This window comes from Puma concolor, chromosome A1 (genome assembly GCF_028749965.1).
Source record: "Puma concolor isolate L17-30 chromosome A1, mPumCon1.1.hap2, whole genome shotgun sequence".
NCBI lineage: Eukaryota > Metazoa > Chordata > Mammalia > Carnivora > Felidae > Puma > Puma concolor.
In genome coordinates this window covers 159,635,814-159,652,151 of record NC_141667.1, presented here as the reverse complement: position 1 = coordinate 159,652,151, position 16,338 = coordinate 159,635,814, and the positions used below count along the sequence as shown (strand labels likewise).

The window sequence follows — 16,338 nt, the reverse complement described above, 5'->3', positions numbered from 1 at the left end:
CTTGTGGGGCGTGTGGTGCCTGTGGGCCCCAGTGCTGGCCCGACCCCGGGAAGTCGTCTGTGCACGGCAGGCAGGGGCACCAGGCACCAGGAGGGAGGAGGAGAGGCAGGTGTGTCACCTGGCCCACAGGCCCTGCCAGCTTGCACCCGCGTGTGCTGGCCATGTGGAAATGCACTGACGCACACGTGCACACCCGTGTCATTCTTACGAAGAAAAAGAGTCCTCCCGCCTAGTGGCTGCACGTGATAATGAGCCGGCTGTCAGCCTGGAAGGACTTTCCAAGTACCTGGCATCTCGTTGAAGAGCTGTGCTCAGTGACTCCCTGCCCTCGCCCCCGCCATGATTAATTTAAGACTTTTTACTGCCAAAAGTCTTGGATGCCATTTATGGATACGAATTCCTCGACAGTAGCTTGAGCTCATGTTGAGTAAAATATACTCTTGGGGTCCCCGGAGACCCAGTTCTCCAAAGGCCCGCCGGTGCCTGCACTCAGCACACCGGGGTGGGCCTGGGGCCTGGGAGGAAGAACTTGGGTGTTCTGGGTTTTGTGACTGGGAGCTGAGGGAGGGACATGCCCGGGACGATGTGTGGTTTTGAGATGTCCGCCAAATCCAAAGACCGTGAGCCTTCAAGACAAAGAGACCAAGAGACTGTGAGCAGATTCGTGTCTCAGAACTGATTTTTGGAAAAGGTTTTAAATAGTAACGTCTTTAAGACATATTTCCATAAAGTCGGAGACCCTGGGTCAGCCACGCCCACTTGCTGGAACAGCGACGCCGCGGCTGTGTGCACGTGCACACGCGTGCGTCTGACTTACCAGCTGCTCCGTGAGCAGCCCTGAAGTTCGCGTTCTTGTGATTTTCTGTGCACACCTTCGCGTTTACACGGGGAGAAATTCGGCCCCGGCCTCAGAACAACACACGACGGGGCTCGTGGCGGTTACTAATCAGTAGTGGCGGGCAGCTCCCGTGGACACAGAGACATGTCCCGTAGCCACGTCTCCGCATGTCCTTCCTGCGGTGCCCTGTGCTGAACGGAGCTCAGGGCTCTGGTCCCTGGTCACAGGAAGAGGGCTCGCGTCCTGGACGCACCACATCAAACACACCATCTGTTTCCTCCTGACTGTGCGCCAGGACAGCCTCTGCTCGGAGGCCCGTGTGGAAGCGCAGAGATGGGCGGCTCGGCGGCCAGTGCATTGACATTCTCTCCGTGTTGCTTCTCACGGACACAGCGCCGGGAGCCGGCTTCACCTGCTGCGTGCCGGCAGACGCAGGCCAGCGCAGGGGGCGTGGGCGCAGAGGAGAGGCGAGTGAGGCCAGCACCTGCTTGCACTCCCAGTGCCTCCCCTGCTCAGAGGTGTGAGCCTGCTCCTAGCCAAAGAGCCGGAAGTGGACCTCATCGGGGCTGAGCCAGCAGGCGTGCGGGACCCACACTGTCACCTCGGCCCCACAGCCCCCAGCTCTGGCAGGGAAGGCCTGGTGTTTGGCAGGGTCCCCCCAGCCTGTGAACGCCCCTGGGAGGAAGGTGGGTGCCGAGGGGCAGAAGGAAGCAGACGTTGTCTTGCTGCAAACCGGCTACACTGCTGAAGGGGTGCCCGTGGCTCGTGGGGTCAAGCGTGGCCATTCGGACAGACCCATGTGCTGACGCCCCCGTAAGCGGGAGCGTACAGGAAGCACACGGGAGCCCTGGGACCCTCCCCTGTGTCACATATAAACGGCAACTGAGTGAACTGCCCGGCGGGTTAGGTGTGAGGGTCGGAGGCGTGTCCAGCGTGATGCCCACATGGGCGCACGCTCTGGGACGGAGGTGGGGGCAGCAGGTAGCCAGGCAGTCTCTCCCCCTCAGAATCATCGTGGGCACCAGGGGCCGGAGCCTTGGGGTCCGGGGCACGATCGACATCGCTGGAAAGTGTCACTTGCCAAGCACAGCAGTGTTATCATTTCCTGCCTCCCGAGCTGGACGGCAGGCGGGGGTCACAGACGGCGGAATCTCCCAGTTTATTTCAAGAAGGCCCGGGGCCGTTTCCCCTCCCTTCCTCCCGCCTTGTGGCTGTTTGTTTGAACTTGAGATTTCCTGAGCTTGGAAGGTGTTTCTGACTTGGGCAGCGAAGCAAACCCCTGACTCTGGGAGCCCCGGCCAGCACAAGCCCCTTTCCGAGGAAGGAAACGCCCAAGACCTGCAAATAGACCGCTCTGCAGCCTGGCCCCCACTCTGCAGAGCTCTCCTCTGACACCGCAGGCCTTGTGTCCGGGCTGTGTCCCCCCAGGTGAGGGGACAGGCAGGGGCTGGCCCTCCGTGCACAGGAGGTTCTGGGCTGCCCGCGCCCAGAGTGATTGCAGAGCAAGGCCTGGAGGTGGAGGCCGGGGACTCTGAGAGCCGGTTGGACGCTCTGTTGTTCCTTAGGACTCGGCAAACCCAAGGTCACTGGAGGTCGCCTGCCCAGCTCAGCGTGCAGCGCGGGGTGGGGTGCCCTCCCCCACTGCCAGTGCCCGCCCGCTGTGGACCGTCTGCAGAGGAGAACTGCAGGGCAAGGGAACTGTGCCCTGTGGAATCGAAGCCCCCGCTGCCGTGCGCGTCCCTGGAGAAAACGTGATGGCCGCGAAGGGAGCTTCTCGGGGGGGCCCTGGGGGACCCCAGCGTCGGCTCTGGCTGCTGCCTCGGAGACGCCGGGGGACCTCGAGGCGCCCACAGCCTGTTGAGGCGGGACGGGGTGGCACCACCCGGGACGCAGGAGCAGGTACGGGGTCCCTTCTGCCGGTGGGCACCTCCCTGTATGTGTCACTGGGACGCGTGCCCCTTGAAGTACTTGGGAGGTTGGAAATGATGCATCGGGCTGTCTCACTGAAGCCGGACTGTGGGTCCGGCTTTACTTGGTTTACTGTCTTCTGCTTTTGAGAAGTGTGGGCTCCTGAGTCTCTGCTTCGGCCGCGGTGGCAGGCGGGATGTGCGTGTGCCCTGCCCTTGTGTGCCCTTGTGTGCCCTGCCCTTGCGGTCTGAGGGGCATCCTGCCCTGGCATCTATCCCGGGCAGCCTCCAGTGCTCCCTCCCCTGCAGCCAGAGCCTAGGCTGTCCCCAAGGGGGCTTCTCTCGGAGGAAGGTGTGGGAATTCTCCTGGGTTTCAACATAACGTCCATGCAGGCTGACCTCCACCAGAGCCTGGCGTGCTGACAGCTGGGGCTGGAGGAGGGAACCTGTCCCTCATTTCTGTCCTTTCTCCCAGAGACCGGGAAGCCTGAGCTTTGCTGTTGACCTTGGGGCAGCAGCTGACTGCGGCATCGGGCACCTTGTCAGGCATCAGATGCCCTTGATGTCTAAGGTGAACGATGCCAGAAGTAACAAAGCTAGCCCAACATGTCCCCTGGTTTGGGGGCCCCACGGCTCCTCCCTGGTGGGGAGTAGGAGCCTCACTCTGGCCCATTAGTGTCCCAAGAGGATGGGAGAAGCTGGTGCATAAAACTGCAGGGCTGAGGGCCTGGCCCTGGTGTGGCTGGTGGCCACGGGATAGTCTCAGCCCTGGTGTGGCTGGTGGCCGCAGGGTGGGCTCGGCTGTGACCAGACAGCCTCCCTCAGTTTCTCTTTGGGAAAGGACGGAGCCCACACACTGAAAGCCTGATGGCCTCTGCTTCTCGGCTGTCACTCCCAGCTCACCTGCATCCGTGCACATGTCCAGGGTTAAAATAACAGGTCCTCGACTTTCTGGTGGATGCTGCCGACTCTGAGGAGTGAGTGGGGTCGTCACGAGGGCCCGTGTGGACCCCTGCCCCAGCCTGGCACATGTTTGGGCCCCTCCTGACCCCCTCCCAAGCCCACTGTCTAGAGGTCATCGGATGTGGGCTCACAGGGGTCCCCGAGTTTTCTGACCATTCTGGCCTCGGAGGACCTGCTCTCTGAGAACCCCCAACTCTGAAGGACTAAATTAACATCCAACCCCTGGAGGCCCCATGGGGGAGGGTGATGTGGGGCCTGAGCCTGCCCCCGCCACATCAGCCAGGTGACCCAGATGGTGAGGTCAGTGCTGCAGCGATGTCTGCTCAGGGTGCCCGGTGGGGTGCTGACCCGAGAGGCTTCTCCACCAGCCCTAGTGCCCACGAGAGGCTGAGTGTGCCGGCTCATACTGGCACCAAGGTGGATGATGGGCAGTTAGGTGCTGAGTCCTGGGTCCTGGCGTTCAAAGAATAGTTGGGGGTGCTAAGGAAAAGCCCGAGTTCCCTGAAAGTAGCTCTAAGGGACGCCCAGCACTGGGGGACGTGTGCATTGGTACTTGGCTACGGTGTCTGCTGGGTCTTGCCCGTAACGGCTTTCAGAAGAGCCAGATCTGCAAACCTGGCTCTCAACTCTTCCAGAGCTCCAGGAAGCAGAGCGCCGTGCTCTCTGACTCCCCACAGCACCCAGGTGAGATCAGCCAACACCTGCGAAAATGAGGAGAGAGCGTGTGGTTTTGTTTAAAGTGTGTTTATCAGAGGAAATACTTGTACTGAGATGCTTCCTTACGGGCTGTGGTCAGACTGGTTGGTAAGGACAGGTTTCTTGCTCTGAAGAAATCTGGCGATTCGTATTATTTTCATCATTGTAAACTTCAGGCAACTTGGTTGAAGTCACTGCTTCCGGCGCCTCGCCCCAACTCCCCGTCTTCCACCAGCCTGCTTGGGGACAGCTTGGCTCAGGCCTGGGGACAGTTCTGGGACCTGACGCATCTGGGTCTTTGTGGCGTCTTGATCCTGGACACCCACAGCTGCTTACCCCCAGCCCCACTGTCTAGCTGGCTTGGACTGCCTCGCTGGCCCAGGTGTGTGGACTCTGTCCACTGCCATGGTCTCTGAACAGAGTGAGGGGGAGGGGTGCCTTACCCCGTCCCTGTGGAGCTCCGTGCAGTAGTCAGGGCTGTGACGGTGGCACGAGGCAGCCCATGCCCCCCTGGATTCTGAGAGAGCATCTCCAGGTGGGGACTCAGGCGTCACACCCCAGATCTGTTAGAGACCCACAGGCTGGGAACAGAAGGCTGGTCAGGGCGACCTTGTCTCTGTGGTCCTCACCTCCCTTTCAGCAAATACGGCCTCCGCCTCTGTTTGTTCCCAAACATCGTCACCCGTGTCAGGAGCATCGGACCTTATCAGGTGGAAGAAGGTGGTGGTGTGGGGCTGCTCTGGGCATCTTGTCCTGTGTGGCGCTCCCAGCATGCACACATCTCTCTGCCAGCAGGTGGGCCCTCCTTGCATCTGACCTTCCTGTCGCCTCCACAAAAAAGCTCAGGGAAGTCACGCCGGCAGAGCTGTCCCTTGTCCCTGAACTGAGGCCAAGACAGGCTGGGACGTTCCTTCCTCCTTGGGCCGCCAGAGCCAGCCGGCCAGGGTCCGTGTGTACTTACGCAGGGTGGGGTGAGCAGATGTGAGCCTGTGGGAAGGTAATCACCCTTCAGTGTTTTGTCTCTGTTCATGGGTGAAACGGAAGTAAAAAGTCAGCTGGTCCCTCACGCAGATTTTAGGGAGCAAAGTTCAGTGCGAGAGGCTGGCGGGTGAGCAGGGAAGGCGGCAGAACTGGGAACAGGGACAGCCATGGGGGACAGAAGCGCGGCCCGAATCTCCGTGGCGGAGATGAAAAGCTATTACGTCTATTCTGAGTGGTGCTCCTGGCTGCTGTCTGTCGCTGAGGGTGAGTCCCTGGATCCCATCAGCCACCACCTGTTGGGGTCGCTCCCAGCGCTCCTGGCTTTGGTGGCCGTGGTGTGATGCAGTAGCCGTGTCTCCTGGAGACGGTTCCACACCTCCCGTGGTGAAGGGGGGACGTCCTGTGTGTCTCAAACAGGTACCCGTGGGGCTCAGAACAGTGCAGGGAACGGGTGTTACGAGTAGGTGAGCCTTTCATCCAAAGATATCATCAGACAGCTCTGAGTCATGCCCTCTGCTACCAAAAGCCAGGGACATCCCTGTGTCTAGAGGGTCAACTCCACGGCTGGCCCGAACTGGACAGCAGGGAGCGTGGCCAGCACCAGGCCCATCAGAGCCAAGCTGGGCCTCGTTTGGGGGGCGCTCCATGTGCAGGGGTCCACACGCTCCATGCAAACAGAACAAAAGCCTCCAGCTACTTGGTGTTGATTATGCCCCGATGGAGTGACACCCAGGGTGACCTACGGGAAGGTCAACTGTGCTGTAGTTGAAATGCAGTTTGGTGACACTTAAGGTGCTTCCATGGTCGGCTCCGGGGAGCTGCAGAGCCCAGTGAATGCCCCTGGAGCCCTGGCCATGCACCGGGGCTGAGCAGGTATCCTGTCTGGAGTGGGGCTCCTCCTCCACTTGCCCCTGAAGCTCACGAACCCGGCCGCATGTGAATCACATGGTTTCTTTACTGGCCCATCTTGTCTGTGAGGACAGATCTGTGGTGTCGCTGTGACCAGGCTGGGAGGAGGGATCACAGCTCCATGAAGACAGGACGTTCAGATGTTTACCAGGCCCTTCGTGTGGCCCAGGGTTCGCGTTCTCATCCTCTGATGGAGAGCTTTGTGGTCAAGTCTGTGCCTTGGTGTCTCCTGTGAACAATACCTGCTTTACCACTGAGGATGGCCAGGCAGTAGTTGTCCGAAACAACATCGTGTTTCGGACTAGGGGCTGTCGGCAGCGTCGGCACCAGTGGGTGATATGTGTAGGTGCTTGGATTTGCTGCAGGACCCACAGTTGGTTCTGTTGGTCTTGTTTCTGTGACAGTGGGGATGGCGCCAAGCCAGACAGCCCGGTGGTGGCCCCCCCTGAGGACCCCCAGGAAGGCCAGCATGGCTCAGCTCAGAGAGGGGCTTGGCCCCTGGGCTGATCTGTTTATACAATAATCACATGCTCCTCCCCGCAGGGAAACTGAGGCTGAGTGAGGGTTGAAGCTTCCAACAGGGGCTGCCCCTCGAGGGGGCAGGTGGGGGGCAGGTGGGGGCCGTGGGGCAGTTGAGTGGCTGCCACTGGAGGGGGGCAGGTGGGAGGTGGGTGGGGGCCAGGTGGAGGGGGCAGGTAGGGGGCTGCCACTGGAGGGGGCCAGGTGGGAGCCAGGTGGGAAGGGAGCTTTGGAGGCGGGGTCTCCCCACCAGCCCCTGCAGACTTCCTAGAAGCTCCTTTGTGTGCACACTGGGCCGTCCCTCCTGCACCAGAGGCAGATGCCCCCAGCCCACCTGCGTGATGTCAGTCCCAGGGCAGAGTTTCTGCTTTGTTCTCAGCCCTTTTCCTCTCCATTTTCACTCCACATCCGGATTCCCCTCCCGGTCGCCCCCACGCCACGGTTCCTGTGACCGAGAGCGGCGCCTTGACAAAGTGGTGGCCTGGACCCAGGGCCACGACCCTGCCCTTCCCACCTCTCGGCCCACAGCTCTGGCCTGGACTCAGAGTGGAGTCAGGGCTGCAGGATAGGAGTCACCCTCCTGGAGCCCTGGGGGCATGGCCGAGGGGCATCTGTGCAGTATGTGGGAGCCCAGCCTGACAGAGCGTCCCCCAAAGGTGCTGTAAGGCGGGGCAGTGGGGGGCTGTGCCTTTCCGGGGACACAGTTGCTCTGAGGACACAGACGTGCCAGCGTGTGTGACAGCGTGGTGTCTGCGCTTGGACGGGATTCCCCAGCAAACCTTGTCACCAGTGCCTGGGGAGGGGGGGGACCCAGTGGGGCACAGTGGTGACCTTGTGCTCTTTGGGGAGGAAGATGGGGCTCTGAGCAGACCGCGTCTGGAAGAGGGTCGCAGGCGAGCATATACCGAGGGTGATGCTTCTGTTCGGGGCGGGGGGCCCCACCCGGTCTGTCGCGATTCAGAGGAAACAAGCTGACGTCTGTCAGCACGTGCATCGTTTGCTCTGTGGGTATGGTTGCCTCTGCCTGGGGTGTAGGGCACTTCGCATGCAGTGTCTACTTGATTCGCTCTTCCCTCACACCGTGTGGAGCAGAAGGGTCAAGTTAGCGCCTTCCACAGGTGGGCGTCAGCCCTTCCTGCATGGCCCTGCATGTGCGTGCGTGTGGTGGCACGCTGGCGGGCCCCAGAAGACCCCACAGACAACTTTCTGCAGCGGCAGGAGATCAAGGTCAGTGTCTGGATTTGTCATTCGCTCATGGGCTCCGTGTGACATGCAAAGGGACTCGTAATTCAGGGACATTTTCTTGGGCCACATCAACCTGGGGCATGGTCAGAGCTGTAGGAAGCCTGGTCCATACTGGCAGCAGCGTGGGTGACGGAGCCCCTCTTTGTCACCGTCCTATGTTGAGAAAGACCCAGAGGTTCCGTTACCGTGCTGGCAACACCCGTGTGAATCCTGGCATGCGATGGTTGCTCTGAACCCTGCAAGGTGTGTGGGCTGGGGGCAGGTTCCTCAGGAACAACACGCTAAGAAAAAACGACAGACGCTCATCCTGCATGTGGACCCAGACCAGTTGGGGCGGGAAGCCACAGCCACGGCCGCCCGTTTGCACTTTCCTTCAAAATACTGTGAACTGTTTGTTCTTGCAAAGAAACCTTAATTTTCCAAGATTGCCTGAAAGAGGTGCCTGAGTACTCGCCTCACCGTGACGCCTCCACAGGAGCGAGTTCTCAGAAAAATAAAAGGTTTTCTGGGTGAAGCTAAGAACAAAAGAGTAAACAAAACGTTTCAAGGCCTGAGAAGCGCTCTCGTTCACGCCCGCGCAGCAGGTAGGGTCCCCCGCGCCAGGCCGAGGCTCCGTGCTGCAGTGAAAGCGTGTGCGTCAGGCTGCACAGTCTCTGTGCAGGCCAGGGCTGGGAGAGCCCGCCTGGGGAACCGACCAGCTGCGGGCAGAGACGTCCATCTGGGGGAGGAGACTCCTGCACACCCACCCCATCCCCATGTGATGGTTGACAGGGTCGGGCCGGCGGCTGCGGGGAGGGGGCTGGAGGTGTGCTCACTCCAGGACACACAGTCTGAGCAGCACCTGACAGCGAGCCGGGCGTTGGCACAGGACTGGGGTGAGTCCCCGAGACAGGCGGACCAGCGGCCTTCCTCTCCGCCTCCTCGTGCTCCACAGCGGGCTGTCCAATTCCCCAATCTCGGCACATTTTCCTGAATGACACCAGCACCTTTCAGACATGTTTTCAGTTGCAGTGTCCATCCCGTGGTGAAATCAAAGCAGAGTTTTTTAGCATGATTTCATTAGAATGTTGGAAATTGGACCAGAAGCTGTTGAGCATTCCAGAAATCTGCCAGATAGTTGTGAACGGATTAGGTGAGAAAGGCATCCAACATGTGATGGCTGAAATGAAATTTGCATTTTTTTTAATGAAATTTATTGTCAAATTGGTTTCCATATAACACCCAGTGCTCATCCCAACAGGTGCCCTCCTCAATGCCCATCACCCACCCTCCCCTCCCTCCCACCCCCATCAACCCTCAGATTGTTCTCAGTTTTTAAGAGTCTCTTATGGTTTGCCTCCCTCCCTCTCTAACTTTTTTTTTCCTTCCCCTCCCCCATGGGTTTCTGTTAAGTTTCTCAGTATCCACATAAGAGTGAAAACACATGGTATCTGTCTTTCTCTGTATGACTTATTTCACTTAGCATCACACTCTCCAGTTCCATCCACGTTGCTACAAAAGGCCATATTTCATTCTTTCTCATTATTGCCACATAGTATTCCATTGTGTATATAAACCACAATTTCTTTTTTTTTTTTTTCAACGTTTATTTATTTTGGGGACAGAGAGAGACAGAGCATGAACGGGGGAGGGGCAGAGAGAGAGGGAGACACAGAATCGGAAACAGGCTCCAGGCTCCGAGCCATCAGCCCAGAGCCTGACGCAGGGCTCGAACTCACGGACCGCGAGATCGTGACCTGGCTGAAGTCGGACGCCCAACCGACTGCGCCACCCAGGCGCCCCTAAACCACAATTTCTTTATCCATTTATCAGTTGATGGACATTTAGGCTCTTTCCATAATTTGGCTATTGTTGAGAGTGCTGCTATAAACATTGGGGTACAAGTGCCCCTATGCCTCAGCACTCCTGTATCCCTTGGGTAAATTCCTAGCAGTGCTATTGCTGGGTCATAGGGTAGGTCTATTTTTAATTTTTTGAGGAACCTCCACACTGTTTTCCAGAGCGGCTGCACCAGTTTACATTCCCACCAACAGTGCAAGAGTGTTCTCATTTCTCCACATCCTCACCAGCATCTATTGTCTCCTGATTTGTTCATTTTGGCCACTCTGACTGGCATGAGGTGGTAGCTGAGTGTGGTTTTGATTTGTATTTCCCCATTGAGGAGCGACGTTGAGCATCTTTCCTGATGAATATGGTTGCAAAAATTCTCAACAAGATACTAGCAAATCGAATTCAACAGCATATAAAAAGGATTATTCACCATGATCAAGTGGGATTCATTCCCAGGCTGCAGGTCTGGTTCAATATTCACAAATCGATCAATCTGATCCATCACATTAATAAAAGAAAAGAACCATATGATCCTGTCAATCAATGCAGAAAAAGCATTTGACGAAATTCAGCATCCTTTCATAATAAAACCCTCGAGAAAGTCAGGATAGAAGGAACACGCTTAAACATCATAAAAGCCATTTATGAAAAGCCCACAGCTAACATCATCCTCAGTGGGGAAAAACTGAGAGCTTTTTCCCTGAGATCAGGAACACGACAGGGATGTCCACTCTCACCGCTGTTGTTTAACATAGTGTTGGAAGTTGTAGCATCAGCAATCAGACAACAAAAGGAAATCAAATGCATCAGAATTGACAACGATGAAGTTAAGCTTTCACTTTTTGCAGATGACATGATATTATACATGGAAAATCTGATAGACTCCACCAAAAGTCTGTAAGAACTGATACATGAATTTAGCAAAGTTGCAGGATACAAAATCAATGTACAGAAATCAGTTGCATTCTTATACACTAACAATGAAGCAACAGAAAGACAAATAAAGAAACTGATCCCATTCACAATTGTACCAAAAATCATAAAATACCTAGGAATAAACCTAACCAAAGATGTAAAAGATCTGTATGCTGAAAACTATAGAAAGCTTATGAAGGAAATTGAAGAAGGTATAAAGAAATGGAAAAACATTCCGTGCTCATGGATTGGAAGAAGAAATATTGTTAAAATGTCAATACTACCTAAACCTATCTACACATTCAATGCAATCCCAATCAAAATTGCACCGGCATTCTTCTCGAAGCTAGAACAATCCTAAAATTTGTATTGAACCACAAACGACCCCGAATAGCCAAAGTCAAGTTGAAGAAGAAAACCAAAGCAGGAAGGATCACAATGCCAGATTTTAGCCTCTACCACAAAGCTGTCATCATCAAGACAGCATGGTATTGGCACAAAAACAGACACATAGACCAATGGAATCAAATAGAGACTTCAGAATTGGACCCACAAACATATGGGCAACTAATCTTTGACAAAGCAGGAAAGAGCATCCAATGGAAAAAAAGTCTCTTCAGCAAGTGGTGCTGGGAGAACTGGACAGCAACATGCAGAAGGATGAAACTAGACCACTTTCTTACACCATTTACAGAAATTTGCATTTTAAACGTTCATGAGGCTTTTGCTTTTCCTGCCCAGCCAGGGAGCTGGGCGATGGGCCGGAGCCCTGCAGGCCTTCAGTGACCAGAGTAACTTGTGTCCGGTTGGGGTCTGCTGTGTTGTGGCTGCGACCACAAGCCCCCACCTTGGCCAACATTTGGGACTTAAGGCCACGAGTGCTGTTTGTTACTTTTTATTTTGTACACACTGTACTAATCTCATGGTATTTAAAATAATTCCTTAACCAAGGACAGCATCACCTTTTATTACTAGAAACCAGTGTGCCCTTAAGAATAACCTGCATTGTTGCCACAAAGCCAGTGTGAGCACATCCAACCCGTCTGTCCCCCTGTTAGCATTCGGGCTTCGCTCCTCGTGGGCAGATGTGGGGAATAAGCGTGCCTCCTTACAGGAAGGCGTGGAGCTCACGTGGAGCCGCCGAACGTGGTACAAGACGCCTTCTCAGCCGGGTCTCTTTTTTTTTTTTTTTTTTTTTTTTTAAATTTTTTTTTTCAACGTTTTTTATTTATTTTTGGGACAGAGAGAAACAGAGCATGAACGGGGGAGGGGCAGAGAGAGAGGGAGACACAGCATCGGAAACAGGCTCCAGGCTCCGAGCCATCAGCCCAGAGCCTGACGCGGGGCTCAAACTCACGGACCGCGAGATCGTGACCTGGCTGAAGTCGGACGCTTAACCGACTGCGCCACCCAGGCGCCCCTCAGCCGGGTCTCTTTTGTGGAACAGACATAGAACCTTCTAGTGTTGGATTTGGGGGGCACTTACTTTGTTTACCACTGCCCTTAACACTCCATTAATCAATCTACGTTGACCGTCCCACACGTTTATCGTAAATCAGCACAACATCAACAACACTAAAAAAAAAAATCAGCACAACATCAACAACAGAGCATAAAAGTTCATTTATGCTCTGACATCAAGAGCACGGATTTTCCATTATATTTGAGCAACCCCAGCAGCCACGCCATGACTCAGGACTCCCAGGACGTCACCACGCGCCGCGATGGAGTGCCCCGGGTCACCGCCAGGGCCCTCGAAAGCCGAGCTCCGAGAGATAAAAGGGGGCACTTTCCATCCACCACTGGCATTAATCTCATGTCTGCAGAGCGCTTAGGCCCAGCACAAATCCTGAGACGCTCCCAACCTGGCCTTGTTTCGTCTGCACCAGTGCACCGAGCGTCAGGCTGAGCTCAGGTCCTGTAAAGACCAGGGGTCAGGGCGGCTCATGGTTGTGGGGAGGCCTATGGTCTCTGGTGGCTGCCCGGTGACACGGGGTAGGACGTCCAGGAAGAGGAGCATACATGTTAATATGAACGCAGGAGCAGAGAGCAGACGGGTGGTTCACGGAACCCCGGGCAGTGGCCACAGAGGCAGATGGGGGTTTGGTCCAGGATCTTGACTCCAACCAGAGACACAGGACTTCAAGCGGCTGTGTGTGTGGCAGTGGGGTGGGTTGGGGTGGGAAGCAGAACCTGGGACAGTGCAGGCCACAGAAGCGAGGCTCTGAGCCACGGTGGTAGCATAGGTGCCACTGGGCAAAGTGCTGGGAGGAGGGACAGGGCTTGAGTGTTTTATGGGGGACAGAGGAGAAGCCATTGAAGGAGACAGACGTCAGAGGAGGTGAGATGAGGTGAGGGAGCCCTGCTGTAGCCCCCAAAATGCCAGTGACCGCAGGGACGTGGGTCTGAAGGGCAGCAGGCCATCCTCACTGGTGAGTCACAAACACCTCACGAATGGCTTCAAGTCGGAAGGCGCGTTGGCTCTGCCGGAGATCTTTGCCTTAGCAGGAGCAGGGGCCAGGTGAGGACAGTAGGGAGCACGGGCCATCAGCCTATGCACAAGTCTCATGCCTCTGAATAAAAATAGACACGTGGGGCGCCTGGGTGGCTCAGTCAGTTGTGCGTCTGACTTCAGCTCAGGTCATGATCTCGCGGTCCATGAGTTTGAGCCCCGCATCAGGCTCTGTGCTGATGGCTCGGAGCCTGGAGCCTATTCGGATTCTGTGTCTCCCTCTCTCTCTGCCCCTTCCCCATTCATGCTCTCTTTCTGTCTCAAAAATAAATAAACGTTACAAAAAATTTAAAAATACACATGAAACACAGAACAGCAACAGAGACATGGCTTCACTGACATAGAAAAGGGAGTGTGATGTGGCCACGGGGAGGCCTGGTGTGGCCAGCAGGGGCACTAGGCCCACGGGTCTCTGCACTGCTTCCCACGACTGTGTGTGGGTCTACCATGATCTCCAAGTAAAAGCCTAATTTAACAGAGATAAGAGACCTTTGGGAGCTTCTGGTCTGGGGCCGGCCTCCATCTGTCCATCCCTGCTGTGGGAAGCCTCGGGAATTCCGCTTCCCCCAGTCCGCCACCTGCCCCTTCCCGGGCACCTGTCTGTTGGACCACAGCTATTTTGTGCCTCACGGTTGTCTGAAAGTAAAAGGGGACCTCAGATTTCTGTAATGAAACAAGGACCCTCCGGGATGATTAACCACTTCTAGAAGCCTTGGAGGGAGGTTCTGGATGCGATAGGTCCTTCAGTCCTGCCTGGGAATGCAGTCTCCCGAGAAGCTGCTGGGTGCCCACACTCGGGACCCCGCACAGGGTCAGGGGCCTCTGCTTAGCATCCCAGAAAGATAAACTGGCCGGGTTGAAACAGTGACAGCACAGGGACGAAGAAGTCTGGGGTCAAGACTGGGATGGTCTTTCAACAGAGTCTATGAAGAAAGTAGAGTTAACCATCAGTGGAGTGCAACCCAGAGAGGGAAAACGGGGATATGAGCGGGGGCTTGGGGGCTTGGGCTGAAAACAGGAGTCATGGCCCTGACTATAACCAGCTGCAGGGCTCCAGGGTGTCCAGGGAACACTGGGAAATGCGAGAGTCCCTGCAGCCTGAGGTGGCTAGACCCCTCAGATGGGTCCTGGACCCCCCTGCCACCTCCCTTCCCGGCAGGTGCAGGGACGTGCTGGCAGGGACAACTGCGTCAGGTCTGGTGGGTGTGCCTGCGGCCAGAACCCTCCCTGCCATGGTTCCAGACATCCTTCCGTCCACCCGTCTGCCCGAGGAGCGGCTCGACTTGTCCCACTGCTTGGGGATGTGGGACCCTAGGCCAGAACCCCCACCACACCCTTTGTCTCAGGACGAGGTCAGGCCTCTGAACAGGTCTCTGTTCTCTGGGGCGCCTCTGCCAGGGCCCGGGGGCAGCTGCTCCCCCCCACTGTGCGGACAGCCCGCTCCATCTGGGTCCAGCTGGCATGGGCCCCTGAGCCTTGGCGCCATCTGGAGCCCGCAGGCCTCGTTCCTCGCTGTGTGCTGAGGCAGAGGCTCAGTCTTCCCATCCACAAGGTGGGAGCGACGGTGCAGGGCCCCTGCAGTTTGCCCAAGGCCAGTCTCAGGGACGCCCAGCCCCCGTCTTCTGTCTTCATGCCACTCAGTGTCGGCTGCCCTGGGGGGGGCCTGCATGCTCCTGGGGTGAAGGGTGGGGTCCCCGCACCTGGCGCTTGGTGCTTCAGTCTCCCCGCTAACTGCTAACTGCAGCTGCTTGGAGACTATGCGCTCCATGGAGAGAAGACCGCTGGCAATCCAGGGGCAGAGCCCAGGGCCAGGCTCGGGGACCACCACACCCTGTCCTTGTCACTGTCCCCTGTCAGAGCACAGGCCACCTGTTTTGTTTAAGACTCTGACCTTAATGACTCATCCCTCCAGGTCATTGCAGGGCTGCAGCCAGCTGCCAGCAGCCCCACCCCGGGCCCCACCTATGACCCCAGGAGGGAGAACAGGAGGTGGGGGGTGGGAGGAACTGTGAGCCCACAGCCCATCACAGGCACCTTGGCTCAGACCCTAGCGGCCTTCCCATGCCCTGGCGGTGGGGCTGCTGGGATGCAGGATGGGGTCCGGGGAGGCCGCACCCTGTCTGTCACCTGGGACAGGTGGGCAGCAGCAGAGGTGCTGGTGCTGGAACACGGGGCTGGTGACCCCTGAGGCGGCAGACGCGGCCCACGGCCCCTGCCATCCTGGGCACTCCCTGAGTGACCGAGGCAGCTCCAGGTCTCGGGTGTGCCCCCAGACCCAGCCACACGGTGCAGGCTCCTGTCCTGTCTGCACACCCAGACCCCTACCCTGGCCCTCTTCCCGCGGAACCTCTGAGCCCCGGGCCGTGCCTCCCTCCTCCCTCTCCGGGTGTCCCTCCTGAGGGGCCCTTGATGCCACATCCGTCCCCCCACATGCTGTCTCATGTCCGGTCCGGACCCCTTCCTCAGATGCAGATGCCATACCTATGGGTGCAGGCCCCTTGGCGCCCGCCCCGAGCCTCCAGTGGGTGTCAACACCTGGGTGCAGCAGCCCTAGGTCCTGGCTCCTGTGGGCGAGGCCTGGCCTGCCTCTCAGCTGCTCCTGCCTCTCCCACCGCCCCCACGAAACTCAGGCTCAGCCCGTCAGACACGCCTGGCCCCACTCCTGTGTACCACGGGGTCACCTACCAAGCTCCTCCACGGAGGAGCCTGACCCTGGCTCGGTGGCCGGGTTGGAATCCAGAACTCCCTTTGGGAGCCTCGGTGGGTCCCGAGCCCCCGGCCATCATGGTCCAGAGTGTGTCAGTCACCTCTGCGCACCCTCCGACCTCTGGCACACACCACACGCCACCTGTGTCCTCCTGACGGTGGGGGGACACGGCTGCCTTTCCTGTCTGGGGTGGGAAGCACTGAGTCAGGCGGGTGGTGCCCTGAGCCGCCATCTGAATGCCGCACGCCCTCTGCCCGACACCCCCAGCTCCCCGGGGCGAGGCCGACTTGCTCCCAGACCCACGGGCGTCTCGTGG

The 16,338-nt window shown here is 57.3% G+C and overlaps 1 protein-coding gene across 15 annotated transcripts in view; it reads left to right on the top strand.

Annotated features, from left to right (window-relative positions):
* MCF2L (MCF.2 cell line derived transforming sequence like) overlaps window positions 1-16,338 on the top strand; it is a 127,473-nt gene that overhangs the window by 39,725 nt on the left and 71,410 nt on the right. The window contains exons 1-2 of one of the 15 annotated variants that reach the window (XM_086708130.1): window positions 719-2,266; window positions 2,404-2,737. The exons of 13 other annotated variants lie outside the window; for them this stretch is intronic. In XM_086708130.1, the coding sequence (XP_086564256.1) occupies window positions 2,593-2,737 (145 nt within the window). In that variant the 5' untranslated portion in view covers window positions 719-2,266; window positions 2,404-2,592. Of the gene's footprint in view, window positions 1-718; window positions 2,738-16,338 lie in introns of those variants that run through there. One more of the 15 variants, XM_086708122.1, reaches the window with a different exon arrangement.